General features: G+C 45.9%; 1 protein-coding gene across 12 annotated transcripts in view; it reads right to left on the reverse strand.

Annotated features, from left to right (window-relative positions):
• Window positions 1-19,690, reverse strand: part of KALRN (kalirin RhoGEF kinase) — a gene marked incomplete at both ends in the record, with an annotated part of 639,791 nt that overhangs the window by 455,729 nt on the left and 164,372 nt on the right. For all 12 annotated transcript variants that reach the window (XM_082654652.1, XM_082654658.1, XM_082654657.1 and 9 more), the window contains one exon: window positions 2,563-2,637. In XM_082654652.1, coding sequence (XP_082510778.1) covers window positions 2,563-2,637 — 75 coding nt within the window. The remainder of the gene's footprint in view (window positions 1-2,562; window positions 2,638-19,690) is intronic.

Genomic DNA, 19,690 nt, shown 5'->3' on the forward strand with positions numbered 1-19,690 from the left:
ATGGCACAGGGAGATCAGCTCAGTGCTTTGTGACCACCTAGAGGGGTGGGATAGGGAGGGTAGGAGGGAGACGCAAGAGGGAGGGGATATGGGGATATATGTATAGCTGATTCATTTTGTTATAAAGCAGAAAATAACACACCATTGTAAAGCAATTATACTCCAATAAAGATGTAAAAAAAAAAAAAAAAAGCCAGGAAGGCTTCCTAGAGGAGGCAAAGTGGGAACTGACTTGGGACGGAGAGGGAAGGCTCAAACTGGCAGAAGGTGTGGGGAATGCACTGCAGATAGAGGAAGCATCAGGCATAGAGAATGGGAGAATTAGCAGGACACCCAGGGAGAGGGAGGACACCGGGTTAAATAGGTTAAATAGGCTCAAGGCATTAAAGAATAAAAGGAAAATATCTGCTCCGTCTCCCTATAGAGCTGTGGGCCATGTCCTGGGAACCCAGATGATGGGCAACAGCAGAAGTCAGAGGCCTGGTGCTGCCCAGCAGCCCCAGGACTTCTACACAAGGTCTTCCCACATGCTCAGCAAGCACCCAGATCCAAGGCTTTGGAGGCTGGCTTCCATCTCTCCCCATACTGATGTCGCTGCCACGTGATCCTGCCAAGGGACCTGCCTGAGCTTCAGCATCTTCAGTGACAGGGCTCACCACCTAACAAGATATGCCAGCAACTAACACTAAACGGGGAAAGGAAAGGCAGCTTCCCAGCCACTCTCTCTAACAGCAAAAACAATAGCAAAACACTATATTATTATTACCACTAATAATAATAATAATAATACGGAATGCACTTTGTACCTTTCAAAGGCTTACATACAGAAACAAAGGCTTACATCCAGAAATAAAGGCTCACATCCAGAAATAAAGCCTCAATCCACGAATGTGTATTAAGCACCTGGGTGTATTTCTTAAAATATGATCCTTCGCGGGGCTTCCCTGGTGGCGCAGTGGTTGAGAGTCCGTCTGCCGATGCAGGGGACACGGGTTCGTGCCCCGGTCTGGGAAGATCCCACATGCCGCGGAGCGGCTGGGCCCGTGAGCCATGGCAGCTGAGCCTGCGCGTCCGGAGCCTGTGCTCCGCAATGGGAGAGGCCACAACAGTGAGAGGCCCGCGTACCACAAAAAAAAAAAAATATATGATCCTTTGCTATTCTAACACTGCCGTTCCCCCAGCCACTGCCAGAGATTCTAATCCAGGAGGCCTATATTAATGCCCTAGAACTGGCACCCAGAGTGATGCTGGTGCACCTTATAGTTTGGCTTCAATTACATTAGGAGTCACCAAACTTTTTCTTAAAGGGCCACATGGTAAACATTTTAGGCTTGTGGCCATCTGGTCTCTGCTAGAACTACTACTACTCAACTCTGCTGTTACAGTAACAAAGCAGCCATTGACAATACTTGTAAAAAGCTGAATGATGACCCCCAAACATATCAAGTCCTAATCCCTAGAACCTGTAAATGTCACCTTATTTGGAAAAAGAGCTTTTGCAGATAGGGCTCCTAAGATGGGAAGATTATCCTGGAATATCTGAGTGGGCCCTAAGTGCAGTCACAAGTATTGTTATTGTGAGGCATTGGGAGATTTGACACAGACAGAAGAGCAGAAGGCAATACCACCATGGAGGAAGAGATGGGAGTGATGTGGCCACAAACCAAGGGATGCTGGCAGCCCCCAGAAGCTGGAAGGGGCAAGAAACAAATTGTCCCCTAGAGCCTCCTGAAGGAGGACAGCCTGCTGAAACTTTGACTTCAGCCCAATAAACTGATTCTGGACTTCTGGCCTCTGTAACTGTGAGAGAATACATTTCTGTTGCTGTAAGCCACCAAGCTTTGTGGCAACTTGTTACAGCAGCAACAGGAAGCTAATTAATACACTACTAAGTGAATGCACATGGATATGTTCCAGTAAAACTTTATTTACAAAAACAGGTGGCTGGCCTGCAGCAAAACACAGGCTACAGTTTGATAACCCCTGAATTAGACATTAAAGGGACCAGGTGCATAAGCTGGGTTGGAGAGAGAAGTAAGAAATGGGTACTATTCAGAAAAATAAATAAATAGACACAAATAACTCACTTGAGTTCCCTTTGCTGGAAGGAGACAGAAGGAGGAGCAAGAAAAAATGTAAATCTCCTATCCATCCACTCAGAGATGAACCCAAATAAAACCTCTGGGGATGTGTGAAGGGGACAGACCCCTCCAGCTGGAGCATCTCTCAGAGGGGCCTCAGCAGCTCCTGCGGCCCTGACAAGCCTGGGAGGGTGGGGCGGGGTGAGGTGGATGTGTGTGGGTGCAAGATGCGGGGAGGGCACTCACCTTCTGTTGTGAACATTCTCCAGGACACCCAGTGGGGACCAGAGGGCTCCCTGCCCTTTCTGCCTGCCTCTGGAGAGAGGAAGCAGCTGCAGGGGACAGCATCACTTCCACCACCACTTCTCTCTCACTAGCACACAAAGGAGTGAGTGCCTGCGCACACGCATGCACACAGACACACACACACACACACAACTTCTCTAGGTCCACTATAAAGGAAGCTTTCGTAGACACTCACCAGACACGAAGGCCACTTTTTCCTTTAGGATGGGAAGGACATCAGAAGCTTTCAAACCATCATTCCGAAAAGACCCTGTCAGAGAACAAAACAGAAAGAATAAGGGTGAAAGAGGCCAAATGGCTGAATCCCTCAGTTCCACCCTTAGTTTCCCAACCCCATCATGAGCCAGAAAGTAATGCCTTGCTCAGGCCCCACAGCCCAGCCCAAGAGCAGGAGAGGCTCCACAACAGAAAGGACTCTTCCACGTGATGCCAGGCCATAGGGGTGACCGAGGGTATGGCCCTCCAGGTCCTTTTCAAGGAGAGACCAGTCCAAGTTACCCCCTAAAACACACAAAGCTCCAAGCCCTGGAGCCAACAACTACAGCCCTGTTGCTGTGAACATGAAGATGGGGGCCTTTTAGAAATCATTTTTGCACTTCTAGTGCTAGCACAGTGGCTGATACACAGTAGACACTCAGTAAATATCTGCTGAACAGGTTAATTAACATCAAGATGGACCACAATGCCCTAAATAATTCTTTTTGCCTTTCCTCTATGTGGCACAGCAACTGTGAGTCTTCATTTTACAGATGGGAAAAGTGAAAATCCCCAAGTGACAAGCAAAGTTGAGTGCAAAACCCCTCCCCACCTCTCCTCCCGCCTTTTCAGTATAACTGTCCTCAGTCCACAATGGACAGCTGGTGAGCAATGTCAATCCCATGGGAAGGAAACACCCTCCCTACTTCAGCAACTCTTTCTCTGCCTAAATCTCGCTTCTCAGTTGGAAAGTCCTTTCAGGAGTCCAGTTGAGCTCCTGTTAGAGGGTTGGGGGCAGAGGCCTGGGGCTCACACAGAATGCAAAATAACAATGTGCCCAGAGGAACAGCAGCCTCTGGAGGCAAAGGACAACCCAGCCCCGTGTGCGATGCGTGGGAAGGGAGGACTCAGCTTACACATGCTCACAAAAGCTCCAGGCCAGCCCACTGCACCCCTATCACTTACCCTGAGTACCCCACAAGGACTCTCAGGGAGAGCCAGCCCACACTCAGAGCCCTGCAGGCTGTGATGGAATCTCTGCTGTGTACCGCCTCTAGGGACATGGCTCAGAGGGACCCCGGAAGAGTGGCGGCCCTGTGTCAGCTCAGTGAGAGAGAACCAGGGACCACAGACACCCCTTCTAGTGCCTTTCTCCACTTGGCTTACTCTCTTGTGGTCCCAACCTGACAATTTACAGAGGGGAGAAATGTGCTGGACAGGATGGTCCCACTCAGGGTGTCTCAATCCCTAAAAATTGACTATTTCAAGGATCCAAAATTGTTAGGAATTCTGGCAACGACCTGGGAGTAAGATCACTGGCCTAGGGAAGGGAAATGAGACAGTTGCACACTCAGCCAAAGAGAAGAAGAGACGTATCCCCAGAATGCCAGTTTCCATGGTCAGAGGTCATACCCTAACCCAAAACAAATTTCCGAAGGGCCTCTGACCCTTTCACCTATTTCTTCTTTTTCATTTTTCACTAAATGAAGACAGTGAGGCTTTTTTTCATCAGTTGCTTCTCTTTACAAGCTGGCCCAGAGTAGCTGATGCTGAATTAACCAGCTGCAAGGCTCACTTTGAGAAGAACGTGGGCAATAGAGGAAAAACAATAACACCATAAAAAAGGAAGTTCTAACTATAAGCATGGTTTTGAACTTTCTTAGTTTCTACTGATCTTTATGCTCTGACTTTATCTTCCAACACAGGAAAGCAATTAAACCTCACTAGGATCCACATAAATTATTGTAGAAATTACAAACAGATACATAGGTAAATTTTCTCCATGATGCAATACAAAGTTTCAGATTCCGGAGCAAGGAAGAGTCCTATCAGGCCTTACCAACTAGATAAGGATCATCTTTAATACATGAATTGCTTGAGTAGAATGATGCTTCTGCATGAAAATAGTTTATTTTCATATGTGGACTATGTCTTCCTATACATCAGTTTTAATACACTCTCCTTTACGTCACTACGTACGCTATTAATTTCTAGAGAAAAAAATTTTAATAAGAAAAGTTAAACTTCAGTCCTGTCTTCGTCTAGATTATTTACAAGTTTGAAAATAGCAAGACGGAAAGGAATGAGATTTTACTGTATAATAAGAATCCACATAATCCTCTTCTCCCCTAAACTCCTGTCCTGTTTTTTTCCACCGTTCTTCCTCTCTTCTCCTACCACGTTAAAGTATACAAGACGGCTCTAATTCCACACAGTCCCCAGATATTAAGGAAGAGTTTGAAATTTGCTCTAAAAGGAGCAAAAGGTTCCCCATCCTGCCCTCTCCCCACTCCCACCTGTGGAGAGAGAGAGAGGGAATTGGGAATTTCATCCTGCATATCCCACCCGTCATGCCCCACCTCTCTGTTCCCCCCTCTAGACTCCAAGACCTGAGAGAAGGGGAGCAGCTTGTCCAGGCAGCTTGCAATTGTTGGCCCGAGTAAATGTCACTATCTTGGGTTGGGCTGGTCTAAGATTCCCAGCGGGGCTTCCTCTTCTCAGGCCAGAGTCTTCCTTCATCCCGTTCAGACCACAGCTGAGCTATCTCCCAGGTTGTGTGCCCACCATAAGAAAACCTAAAGTGTCCAGATTTACAAAATCCTTAACTAGGGGGATAATCATTTCCAACAGCAACAACAATATTTTTCACATTATAAAAGGATTTGCTCCAGGGTTTCTTCAAATAAAACTTGCCTTAGTGGTTTGAATTAGTTTCTCATTTGCCAATAAATTGAATTACAAATAACTTTTCAATAATGCATTATTATGTAAAGCCAAGTAGAGCTAAACTAATTAGCCCAGCAGCTCAGAAGTTGGTGACCTTGCATAGGAAACCTATTTGCACTGGCTAAAGATTCTATGTGTCAATTCCCCCACCATCCTTGTGAAACCAGCTGTCAGAATCTATAAGAGAGGGGAACTTCACTGAAAGCTAACTCAAACAGGACCAATGAAACAGCAACATGTTTTCACTCCCAGGTACACGTCTGGGCAGACTCATAGTAAATACTCAATAAATATTTGATGCAAGAATAAATACATGAATGAAATGTTAACCCTTCCTAAAGTGACTTGCACAAGGTCAGTGGCCTCATCTGTCACACCAAGTGCTGGTGATCTGAGCAGATGATCTCCAGAGTACCACTCAGCTCTAGTATTCTGAGACTTTTTAAACCCTTTCTTCCTATTTATTGGCCTTTAAGATCTTCAGGTTATCAGATCAATATGCTTTGAAAGAAAGTATTGGGAACCAATTCCCTGGCAAGATTCACTGCAATTTGGGAAGATACAACAACTCTTCCCTGGCCCCCTAGCCCATTCTTTCCCAGGAACCAGTTTAGGGATTGGAATGAGGGCACATCACCCCATTTTGCGGACAGCCCAAGTTACCAAAATGCGAGACTAGTGACGGGAGAACTTCCGGAGGCATACACACCTTGAAGGAGGAAGACATGATGAACTGCAATTACTCTCTCTGATACAAGGTACATTTGATAGCACTATTAGACTCTAAACCCTAGGCCCCTTGCTACCTCTAAAGAAAGGCTGAGAAGAAATAAAGGTCCCTGTGCCCTTGGGGTTACTGCAGGAAAAGAAAGAACCAGAGGGCTCCCATGGGCCTGGCCCAACATGAACGCTGTGCTTTATCTTAAGGACAAAGGCACACTTCCCCTGTTCAGTGTTAATCCCACCCCATTCACGTCCTGCTGCTGTCAGATTGACAAGCCTGCTGTGCTGTTAATTAGCAAAGCTGAAATGCTCTGCCTCTATTAGGGAAGTAAAAATTACCACCGCCATCTCCCCATGATCTCCAGCATGGGTCTTCTCCAAGCCCCACTCTTACCTCCTCCTCGCTCCCAACGGGTTATGCTCACAGTGCTGCTGCCTGCTCCTTTTCACATTTTCCTAGCCACTGCTCCGTGGCTGGAAGATGCTGATCACCCTCACTCTGGCTCCCAGCCTCTGTGTGGCCCCACATGGCAAGAGCAGGACCAGCCCTTGTGTCACAGGCCCTGTCTGTGGTTTTGTGGCTCTGGGATGGCAGTGAGTCTCCCAGGGCAGCTGGGTGCCTTGTCTATGCTAACCTCCTTTAGGATGCAATCATGATTTCAACAAGTGAAGAAGCAAGTAAGTGTTGAGCATTTGGAGGTGCAAGCTGCCAGGGTACCCATGGACTGCTCTTTGTTTCCTTTTGGTTCTCAGTCACACCCCCTTAATTTGCACTTAGTTAGAGGTTATTGTGTAAGTAGGCTAATGTTGCATCCAATGGGCCCTAACCCTGTTTGGCCACTGAGACAGCAAATTTCCCAATGCTCGGGTCTCTGCCTCCTCTTTCCATGCCATCCCTTGTGGTGTCCAGCATGGGAGCCTTGATCACAGTAGCACTGAAACACTGACTGATCTGCTGTACAAAAGAGATGCGGCTTATAGCTGAGAATTCCAAGAGCTCAGTAGGCAGAACCTTGGTTTTAGCATTATTTGGACAGTTTCCTATTCCCAGGGTCATTCTTTTATCAATTCTCTATTGAACACCTATTATGCGCTAGGCCTTATGTTAGGCTGTGGTGATACTTTGACAAATAAGAAATGGACGCTGTTCTCCAGGGGTCTTCCAGGCAGAGGTAGATAGGTATGCAGACAGGACAATGAGGTATTATTAGAGATAAGACATCAAGTGTACAGAATGCCAGGGAGCCCAAAGGAAAGGCTTCCTAATGGTGAGCCCTAAATCCTTCCTACTTAAAGTAACAAGCGTCATCTACCACCTTGCTAGAAATGCAGAATCCCAGGCCCCACCCCAGACCTACAAGATCAGGGCTTGTATTTTAACAAGAAACCCAGGTGATGAATATGCATCATGTTTAGGGAAGTGATATACTCTAAAGTATGTCTTTCTATTCCAGAGTTGCTTCAGAGGCAGAGACAGACAAAAGCATCCTTTATCCCAGTCTAAGCAGAACCTCTAAACTCTGACCTAGTGCTGCTGGTCATGACCCCTCCCACTCCCACCATGGGAAGACCCCTCCCCTCTGCCCAGGATTCCAGAGATTCAGCCATTACTCTGTGACCCAGAACTCAAATCCAGCTCTGGAATAAAAAGGCTATCCAGGAGGGCTATCCCCCTCCAGGGCATTGCGACTGGACCATGTCTTGTTTTTTGGCAGTAGGAATATTTATGAATAACACTTGTCCAAACTGCTCAGAATTCTGGTAGCTTAAAACCACTCTCTCATGAATCAAATATTTTAATTTCACAACAAATCTTCCTAGCTACCCCAACCCTCAGAGCCCTCCGCCTTCTCTAACTGCTCTCAGTACCATAAACACTGTCACTGATCATATTTACAGGCCAAGATGCCATCTCTGAGATGGCCCTGGAGGACAGAGCAGCCAGGCGGCTTATGCCTGTTCGTCACACCTGCACTCCCACCCATAGGTGCAAAGCCCTGAACACTGGGCAACACTGGATGAGAAACAGAGGAAGGAGAGGTGCCGCCACCCTAGGGAGCTCCACATCTAAGGAGAACACAGTGTTTATCTCAGGCAATTTGCTCCTTTGGAGGGGAGACCCCATTTTTGCCCTCTGAGAGTTTCCTGCCTAATAAAATGCCTAATGCTCATTTCCCCTGACACCAGGAAGCTACCAGACACTCTATAAAAAAACAACTCAGGGGCTTCTCTGGTGGCACGGTGGTTAAAAATCCGCCTGCGAATGCAGGGACACGGGTTCGAGCCCTGGTCCGGGAAGATCCCACATGCCGTGGAGCAACTAAGCCCGTGCGCCACAACTACTGAGCCTGTGCTCTAGAGCCCGCGAGCCACAACTACCGAAGCCCGCGCGCCTACAGCCCATGCTCCGCAGCAAGAGAAGCCACCACAATGAGAAGCCTGCGCACCGCAAAGAAGAGTAGCCCCCAGCCGCCGCAACTAGAGAAAGCCCGCTCACAGCAACGAAGACCCAACACAGCCAAAAATAAATAAATAAAAATAATAAAGTTCCCTTAAAAAGAAAAAAAAAAAAACAACAAAGCTTAAGAGTCTGAGATTCTGGTAAAGACCCTCCCATTCTGCCTCCAGCATGGCTGTCCTGCATCCCCTCTACCCTGACTACTGGTGCCCTCAACCACTGAGTTACCCAAACAGAAACCTGGGAGGCATATCCTAGACTCCACCCCACCCCCGCTCCTATACTGCAAATATCGATTCAGTCACTTGGCTCTGTTGATTCGACCTCTTAAATCTTTCTCTAATCCATCACTTCCTCTGGGCAGTTTCCCTGACCTCCCCATCAAGTTGAGCCGTCCCTGACTGTACCTTGTACTCTGTCACTCCTGAATGGCATTTCTATGCTTTCATTCTGGTCCCCATTAACTGACCCTGACACCCCAAGGGTGGGGACCATGTCTTACTCGGTGTTCTACCCCAGCACCTAGCACAGTGCCTGTCAAGCCAAAGAGGATAAAGAAACACTGCACTGAAACTGAGCACGCACAGGACCTACGAAGACAGAGAGTAAGAGGGGTGAGTTGGAGGCAGTTCATCAGGGTGGCCCCACCAAGAGGTGATCTTTGAACTAGGTTTTGAATGGAACAGTGCTCTGGTGGGGAGCAGTATGTGCCAAGGCAGAGAGGAAGGGGCAAGCAAGCTGTGTGCTAGAGACAGAGAACAGACTGAACAGAAAAGCAGGGTTACACAGCCACGGAGAGGAGGCATGGGGGTGGTGGGTGGGCTCCGTGATCTCATTCTGAACTTGAACAATCTCAGTAGGGTGGGCTCCCGAGAAGTCCCTGGCAACGATGTGTCCGCAAGCGCCTGCAGAAGCTCAGAGAGCTGGACTGTGCCGCAGCAAGGGCCAGAGCTGGTGGAATCTGGCTGGTGCCAAAGGAAGGCTGTGGTTCCAGAACAGAGCTGGACCCAGCAGGTGCTGACTCCAACCCCCACGTCACACTCTGTTCTAGCTTGAAGGGAGAATGGGACACACAGCCCCTGCTGAGGTGGGTGGTGGACTGGGGGGCAGGGGGCACTGGAACTCGGCCTCTTTGTATCTTCTCCCTAGGTTCTAAGAGAAGCAGGAGGAATGCTTGTCTGCTAGGTACCTCCTGGGAGCCTGCCAGGCCAGCAAGCAGGCTGAGAGTTTGTGGAAGACCCTGAAGATGCAATGTGGAACTTATTCATAAAGGCAAGAGACTTGAGGACATGGCCCCTTCTCTGTAGGGACTAGATGGGCAAAGCCCTTGGGAGAAGATGCTGTCAGTGCAGCTGGGCTGAGAGGGAACCTATCGGTGCAAAGTGGCAATGATCTTTATTCCCCTCACCGTCCCTTCTCTCCTTCTCCCTCTCCTATATTAACCCAAGAGGAGAGAGGTGGCAAGAATGAGAGGGGAAAGGGTAAGAGAGACAAAGAGCTGGAGAGAAACACACACACACACACACACACACACACGTGATTGTCTTGTCTCCTCTTTACAGACACGCTAACGAGCTATTGAGGCAACTCCTCCGGGGACTATAAATATGTTCCTTGGAGCTCTCCTTAAAACTCCTGCCACTGAGGCAGGAAGCGTGTGCAGAGCTCAGCGGAAGGAATAAATCTGGCCGAGAAAGAGACTGGGCAGCTTAGTGTCAGCAACTGATGCACCACACAGCATGGGGATCCACTGCCTCTCCCCAGCTGGGGATCTATCACCCCACTGACACCTGCAAATGTCAGACCAGCTGGCAGCACCCTCCCACCCCTTGAGCAGCAGCCACAGAGCAGCGATGGTGTGGTAGGCTCTCACCGACCCCGGCACCAGGCCATGGGACTTCTGAGAGAAGGACATTCACGAACCTCAGCTCACCTGATTTCAGCGCAAAAGGGGAGAAGGAAAAAAAACATAAAGGCTCCTCTTTCAGCAACTGCTAAGTACTAAGCTTTTCCAAACAAACTGACGAGGCCTTATGCAGTGTGAGGCAGTAGCCAGGGACTTGTGATGATGGCCAGATTGAGCCGTCTTTACACAATGGGGACACAATGTCTACCTTCTCTGAACTCTGACATGCATTTGAACATCACCCCTCACAATGAGCACTTTCTGCCCTGCTCCATAGTGAGCTGTGTCGCTTCTCCAGGGTGCTTTCCCTAACTCCATCCCGACCCCAGGCGGGCCTGGCTTCCCTTCTCTGTGCATCACATGGCAGGCACCTCACTGCCATGCCATCTCCACTCCTGCCTCTGGATCCCTCTCTAGACTCTAAGCTCTTGATGGCAGGGACTGGCACACAGCTAGTGCTTAACGAGCAGCCCAGGAACCAAATCTTATTCATCCACAGTGCCTTCCACACAAAAGGTGATTAATAGCAGCTGTGCCTCTTCCTCTCCTGGTCCCTCTCTGTGCCTTTTTTTTTTTACCCCACCTCCATCTTTCTCTCTCACGCTTCATGTGAACGCTTAATTGTGGCCTGTTTCAATATTAACTTCCTAAAGTCAATATTAGATATAAAGCCCTGGCTAATGGGCTACTTCTGAAGAGCAGAAATGTGTAACACTTACCACTGCTAAATTAGCTCCATTAAAGATCACTAATAATTAGCACTTTAAACACGTGGGTAACACCTCGCTAAGCCCAGCTAAGGAGCAAACCATTTGTTTATTCTTCACAAGCTTTAATGTTAGCTTGAGCTGAGACCTCAGCTGCAATACACAGGTTCACTCACTCTCCCTCCCTTCCCAGAAAAGTTGCCATCACTCAATGTCCTCTGGACACAAGAAAATGGCCACTTCAGAAGTGACTATACCTGCTCATCATTTTTTTTTTTTAACAGAGTCTTTGCTAACTGATCAGGTTATTTCAAGTGCTCATGCCTCACAGATGGTGGTGAGGGTGGTAGATTTATTGTCTTTTTTTCTTACACTGAGCATTACTCTTGGACGGGTCCTCCAAGTAACACAGAACATTTGCCAGTGATGAATCAGTGCTGAATATAAATCAGCTGTTGAACGTTAGCAGTATATTTGCTTCCATAATATGTTTAGAGAGAGTTACAGAGGTACTCAGAGGCAGGAGGTGTGTGCTGTGGAAGTTCAGACATGTAAAGTTTCACTCCTTGGGACCCTCACTCTTCCCCAGTGTGCACATCAATAGCATTTTAATTTTGATTTAATCAGGACATTATGACTTTAGTTAAAAATGAAACTGTTGATATAAAAAGCCAGCTTTGGCCTCTGTCATTATGGAAGGCACTCAGGCAGACATCCAAACATGAAATGGCCCAGCACATCCCCAAGGCCTCTTTCCTCTCCCCCCACCCACCCCCATGGCCTGAAATTCAGGTGGGGGTCGCAGTAAAGCAGCAATGGCTGACTGCAGAGCTCAGAGCAGGAGACCCTCATGGGAAGCTCCTGGAGCAGTCTCTCTCACCCCAGTCCAGAGTTTCTCCCTGTTCCCACCTCCAGGCTTTCTGATTCCACAGCTGTGCCATTCCTGCCCTGGTCTCACTACCATGCCCATCAGTGGAAGCAATGCCAGAGGGACAGATTGGACACAGGTCCACCACAGACATAGAACAACTAGGGCCAAAGTAATAACCAGGTTTGCAGAATTGCAAGTGCAGCCTGACAGGTGAGAAGGGCCACACCCAAAGGTCATATTATTGAACAAACTTTAGCAAACTAAAGCCCCTTCTCCCACTTCAAGGACGTGCGTGCTGCTGTCCTTGGTCCTGAGCTAGTTGGGTAGCTGCTAATCAGAGTAACTGCTGTCCAGCCTGTCTTAGGACATGTGAACCAAATGCGAAAGAGAGATAAAAGAGATGTTAAGATGTATCAGAGAGATAAACAAATATGAAAAAGTATTGAAGGACACAGACATGGAGAGAATTAAAAGACTTGTTCTGGTATTGTTTTCAAATAATTGCTGTAACCAAGAAAGAAAGGTCTGTGCACATCACATCACATCACATCACATCACATCACACACACATACACCTTCCATGGAAATGAGAGAGCATGAACTCCTTATGTCCACCAATATTATGTTTAGGTTTCTGGATAAACTGACATAGATGTGTTGGCCATGGAAAGATTCCTAGAGTTTTAGGGAATTTTTAAATCTCTCCTTAAGTTATTACCTTGGGTATCTAAACACTACCCAATTCAGTTCAATAAATATTAATTGAGCATCTATATGTACCAAGTAAAGTCCCAGTCACTATGGGTATAATGATAAAAAATGTAGAGTTCCTGACCTTAAGGGACTTTTAATTTAGAGGGAGAATCAGACACATCAACATGTAATTTTAATATCAGGTAAGAAACACAATGATAGAAGTATTGGGTTGGCCAAAAAGTTCATTCAGTTTTTAAGTAAAAGACACATTTTTCATTTTCACAAAGAACTTTATTGAACAACATATTTACTCATCGAACAAACTTTCTGGCCAAGCCAACACATACAAGGGACAAATATTCAGAAAATCCCAAAGGGCTAATAAAACTCAAGGCCTAAGAAAGTGTCTGAAAAGTGAAGGAGCAGTAGCTAGAGAAGAGGCAATGGGTTATGGGAACCTCAGCAAGGTCCTGGACTGGACAGGACACTAGTGAGTCCTGAGGTTTCTCTGGTAGGTTTCAGGGAGCAGAGAAGAGTAGCTAAGATGTGACGGCTTCCCCCTACAACCCAGACCCTCTCCACAGTAACAGAGAGATGAGTTAGTGTTTGCCAGAGATAAGCAACAAAGCTCCCCTGACAGACCCAGCATAATGAGGAGCCAGCTTAAGCTAGGAAATGACCAGGATCAGGAAGACTCATGATGCCTGATATTTCTTTAGAGAGAAGCAAACAGTGTCAAGTGTCAAATAGGAAACCAAGGTAATCCAAATATCTCATGGAGCTAGAATTCTCCAGAATATGGAAAACAAGGAGCTGGGGCGGGGGGAAGGGTTGTCTGCAAAGGGTTGCCTAGGTAACCTTCAACTCTGCTCACCAGAGGACATACTAAGCCGCACATTCCAGGAGCACCTGGTAAAATGAAACAGGCTTTCTAGCCTTCCCTCAGAAATGTGTGTGATGGGCTGCCCTGGTGGCGCAGTGGTTGAGAGTCCACCTGCCAATGCAGGGGACACGGGTTCGTGCCCTGGTCCGGGAGGATCCCACATGCCGCGGAGCGGCTGGGCCCGTGAGCCCTGGCCGCTGAGCCTGAGCGTCCGGAGCCTGTGCTCCACAACGGGAGAGGCCGCAGCGCTGAGAGGCCCGCGTACCGCAAAAAAAAAAAAAAAAAAAAAGTTTGTGGTGGGGGAGGTCTTGAACCTCATGAAACTGCATTCAAGTTATTGCATATAAACCCATATGTGCCCATTTTTCTGAGAAGAAAATTGTGTAATTCCAGTTTTCATGAGATTTTCAAAAGGGTCAATAGCTCCCTAAATGGTAGAGAACCACTGGTCTAAAGCAAAGTCAAAATGAGACCCTACAGTCTGCTTTGAGTTCTAACCACTAAATCCTATCACCCATCACCTGCCTCACTCATGGCCCACTAACACTCATGGTTTAGCTGAGACCCAATAGGGTGGTTGGGCTGGAAGAGAAACTAGAGAAATGATTTAGATTCCTTAGCTTGGATAAGAGGAATCTGAGGCAGATGGTGGGAGGTAAAGCCTATGCGCCAGATCCTATGCTCTAAGGATAAGCTTCAGAGGCAGTTTTCTCTCGTTACAGAGGGCCAGAAGGAGTGAGGTTAAACACAAAATGAGTTTTTTGGTTTCTTGTTCGTTTGTTTTTGGCCATGCTGTGCAGCACGCGGGATCTTAGTTCTGCAACCACTGCCCCCTGCAATGGAAGCACGGAGTCTTAACCACTGGACTGCCAGGGAAGTCCCTGAAATGAGTTTTATAAATACCTAGGCAGTGTCTTTCCTGGGAGCCTTCCTAACTGAAGATTTCTCTGGCCTCTAACCCCAGCTAGCAGAGTGATGGCAACTTTACCCAAGATCCCTCCTAGACCATGAGGGGTTATGGTCAAGATTAGAGCCAGCAGAGGGGGTCTGCAAACGTATTTAACAAGATCCCTTGGAGCTGGATCATGGCAGAATGAGACGGAGGCTCTCAGGTGTTCCTAGTCAGGCAGCCACAGCAGAGCAAGCCTGGCCACTATTCTTTCATCAAGCCATCTTGCACCACATGGTGAGCTCTCCCAGGGCAGGAACATCCCAAGAGGCAGCTCACAGCCCTGAGCAAAACACAGGCTCTGGATTCAGACAGAACTAAGTCTGACTCCCAGCTCCAGCACTTATTAACTGTGTGCCTTGGACAGTTTACTTAACCTCTCTGAGTCTGTTTCCTCATCAGAGGTAAAAATACCTATTTCACAGCCTGTAGTGATGATTAAAGGAGAAAATCTATTTGAAGGTACCAGACACATAGCTGATGCTATGTCAACATAACACTCCTTCCCTCCTTCCTGTTTATCTTGGTAGCCCCAGCATGGGGCCTAGTACACAGTAGATGCTCAATAAAAGTGTTGATTATGTGAATAAATAAATGAATGAGTGAACGAGTAAGTGAATGGAGTAGATTCAGAAAATGGCAGCTAATAACGGCCTTTCCACCTCCTCACTCCATACCTGTAAGCCATGTTGCTCACATTCCTCTTGCAGTTACTCTGAATTTTCATTGTTTCTTTCTCTCCCCTACTCAATCTGGGCTGCTTGACGAGTACTCTAACCACTCCTGCTCCCATAGCCAGGTTCTCCAGATGCAAAAGAAAGCCTCTGTCTCCAGCGGGAGAGCAGCTGCTGGTTGAGTGCCTGCCCCTCCTCCTGTGTCCAGAGCGCTATGGTCCCCGGCACCCCTCCCATACTAATCTCTATGTGCTGGAGCCTGTAGCTGGCCAGCCTCATCCCGTCTTCCCCAGCTCCTCTCCCCACTGCTCTGGGTTCCAGACAAAGGTGTACTGGTCCAGATGGCATTTCTGAGAAGGACCCCTACTGAAAATGCATCCCGACAGCAAGGCCACCATCTGAGATGAGGTAGCCCTAACATCTACCTGTGGGCAGAATCTTCAGAGCCCCGTGAGGAGCCCCAGCAGCTTTCAGGGAGAAACAAGAGGCCTGAGGGGAGTCCATGCCCTGTGGGTCTTTTCTTTGGTTGGCCTTGAGCTGTCAGGCCATTGAGAGTGGACAAAGGGCTAGAGAGGTCACAGAGCTAGGTGTGGAGGCTGGAGGTGTGGCGAATACAAACCCCAGTGAATCGGACCCTTAATCCACTTGCTACATAGAATAAATGGCTCCACGCTGCTAAAATTCTCTGTTCCAGGCTCTCTGAAAGTCTTTTCTCATTAATTCTCCAATACTTAGAATTTTCTCCAGTAATGAGCAAAACACCTCTAGGAGGCTGGGAAACCTGGTCCTCTTTGCTCCTTTCCAGCTCCTTGAAGAAGAGGAGACCTTGCCACAACCAGGGAGCCGTGAGGCTGCCTTGTCCACGGATGAATATGCACATGTACTCAGAATACAGCTTATATGCCAAGGACTAGAATAATGCTAAAGTAGGGAGTAATGACATTCATTATGGCTTCATACTATTGAAAACTCACACGAAACCTAAATGTTCAACCACAGGGGATTGGTAAAATTAACCATGGTCTATCCACTCTATGCAGCCATTAAACATGACACTGTACAAGAATAATTAATGCCATGGGAAATGTCATGGTATACTGTTAAGTGAGAAAGCCAGATTATAAAATAGCATGTACAACTTTATCCCCATTGTATATACACTGGTGTGTGTGTGTGTATAAAAACCATATACATACAGGAGACAGCGATTATCTTTGGAAAACAGGATTATGACTAATGTTGTTAATGTTTCTCTAATGTTTTTCACTGTCCAATTTTTCTTATTTGTTCTTGAAATAATTGAGATAGAGCAAATTCCCTTCTTTGTATATTAATCTTTCATATACGGGATCCTTATATAATATTCATGCACTTAAAACATTTAATGATTAGGTTGTGGTTATGACACTATCTGCAAACTTATTTAAAGTCTAGGATAACTGTGTTATGCAGCTGTTCACTCTATGATGTAATTCAATGGCAAACAAAAGTGGCTACGGGGCTTCCCTGGTGGCGCAGTGGTTGAGAGTCCGCCAGCCGATGCAGGGGACACGGGTTCGTGCCCCGGTCCGGGAAGATCCCACATGCTGCGGAGCGGCTGGGCCCATGAGCCATGGCCGCTGAGCCTGCGCGTCCGGAGCCTGTGCTCCGAAACGGGAAAGGCCACAACAGTGAGAGGCCTGCATACCGCAAAAAAATAAAAAAGAAAAGTGGCTACGATTCATCACAGATAAAGTTGTCTTACGACTAAAAGAAATGAAGTCCAAATAAGCTATAGAAAGAAATTTAATTTTTCATTAAATGCCATTTAAAGATTTTCCATATATGTAAATAGGGTTTATCTCAGGAAGGCAAGACATTAAAGAAGATTCAAGTAAAATAAAATTCAAATAAAATCAACATGGTTTTGGATTAAAAAGCTAAATATTATATCAGTTGAATGAATCTCTAAGTACCTATTATGTGCCAAAGGGATTTTCAACTAGACTTTCATTTGAAGGGATACATTGATAAAAATAATTAAACATGTTTTGGAAAAAAGTTGAATAATGGGTTGGGTTTGCCCTACTAGATATTAAAAAATATATATTTTAAAGTACAATTATTAAAGGTGGCACAGACACAAGAATTAACATATAAATGAATGGAGTCTGATTAACAGACCTAATATAGATCTGACATATTTAAGAACCTAATATCTGATAAGGGAAGAATCTAAAGAAATGGGGAAGAGATGAATTATTCAATAAATGGCACTGGAAAAATAGGCTAGTTGGAAAAGAAAAATCAAGTTAATCTTCATAGCTTCACACTATACACCAAAATAAATTTTAGAGTAGAAAACCCAATCTTAAAAATGGCATACAAAAAAAAACACTGTAAGAAAAAATATGGGTGAGTTTTTAACTGATCCCTGAATGAGCAAGAGCTAGACATGAAAACACTGAAGAAATAAGAAAGGAAAATATTTATTATTTTGTCTACGGAAATTTTTAAACTGTACATCAGGGTATAAGCAAAATTTAGAATGTAAATGACAATCTGGAAACATATTTACAACAAATCTGACAAAGGATTAATACTACTCCCTATCTGAAAAACAGGCAAAGAATATAAACATACATTTCAAAAAAAAGAAGCAATGGCACTAAACAAGAAAAAGTAGTCAGCCTAATTAGTAATCAAGGAAGTGCAAACTAAATAATGAGATGTTTTAAAATTCTTTAAATTTGCAAAGATTTTGAAAAGGCAACAATCCTCAATGCTGGCAAGAGTTCAGGGCTAGCCCTCTCTGCCCACATCCCTGCCAGTGCACTTAAAATGACAGCAACCTTTCCAGAGGGCAATTTGGTAATATGAATCATGAATAATAATATACATAATCAATGACCTAGTAATTCAGTTCCCCTTCTGGATGTCCATCTAAGGAACTAAGGAAAAATGACGGCAAGTATTTGAGGAGAAGGGGTTTCAAGCAGCACTTTTTATTGTGGTCCCAAACTGCAAACAGCCTAAATGTCCAACAGAAGGGGATTACTTAGATAAACTTGAGATAGCTCTAAATGAAACACCAATCAGCCAGTAAAATTTTTATTTTTGAGTAACTTATAATTTCATGGAAGAATGCTCACAATATGTAAAGTAAAAAACAGGATACTAATGATACATGTACTATACAAACATTAGGCTGGATCTTATGAAATTGCTGAGGCTCAACTGGTTTTTTTTTTTTTACCTTCAGAAATATCAATATGGTATGATCCCAAATACGGACATAATATATTTCTGGGTTGTGGGGATTATTAAGATATTTTATTTTCTTCTTTATACTGTTGTATAGTTTTTAAAATTTCTTCAATGAATATGTATTAAAATTTTAAAGCTGTATAATTATGTGAAGACCATATGAAGAACCATCCAAAATTCACATTTGTAATAAACCACCACTGCTTCTTCTTGTCTGGATTTTACAATCCTCTGCCTCGTTGATCTCTTAATCTCCATGCTCTTCATCTAGTTCTCTCTTTTAATTTATTTGCATGTTCTGTAACTAGCTCTTTGGGGTTAATCCCCCCCCAAAAGAAGCAGGGCCCTAGAAAGGGTCTGACCTGTGCTGTCAGTCCCCCTTCCTCCAGGAAGCCTTCCCAGAACAGGCATGAGAGTTATGAGATTTCTAATGCCCAGAAGTGGCCCCGTGCTTTTCAGTCAGCAGAAATACCACAGAATAGGAAAGCAGGCAGCCTCCTCACTGGGAGTTCTCCCAACTCGTGTCACACTGCCACTCCCCTAGAGTTGGACTAAGGTTCCTGCCCCGCCCCATGATAGGATCACAGATAAAAGGTAAGGACCCACAGGCTTGGGGGAAGGCAGCCAGCAGCTTCCCTCCAACAGCTCGCTGGTGAGAATGAATCCATCACCCGCAGCCTGACAACTTATTGTGCTTTCTATTCCTGCTAGATGTCTGTTGGCATCTTCATCTGCTACATGATGAGGACCTCTTTATGACATGTCCTCTCCCAGCACTTCTTGACTGTGCCACTCACAGAGCTTCTAGGCCCAAAGGGGTGGCAAAAAGAACAGCAGACTTGGAGTTAGATAATCAGGGTTCAACTCATATCAACTTAGCAACTTTGGGACTTCCCTGGCAGTCCAGTGGTTAAGACCCTGTGCTCCCAATGCAGGGAGTACAGGTTTGATCCCTGATCGGGGAACTAAGATCCCACATGCCGCATGGTGTGCCGCACTTCCTCAAAAAAAAAAAACCCAAAAACCAAACCAAAAAAACTTCACAACTTTGAGGAGGTTCCTCACCCTCTCTGCCTTCAATTTCCTCAAGTGGATATTTCAATTCTACCTCAGTAAGAATTAAATAAATTTAAGGTAAAGTAGTTGCCAAACTGGAAAGCCCTATACAAAAGCAAGGTATTAGTTATCATGCTTTCATTGTAAACGTTTGGGGAAGCAATTATAGATTTTACGCCTTTCTGGTCTTGAATCATGCCTGTGCTTTTAGG

The sequence above is a fragment of the Grampus griseus genome (genome assembly GCF_964374135.1).
Source record: "Grampus griseus genome assembly, chromosome: 5".
In the NCBI taxonomy this organism is placed as follows: domain Eukaryota; kingdom Metazoa; phylum Chordata; class Mammalia; order Artiodactyla; family Delphinidae; genus Grampus; species Grampus griseus.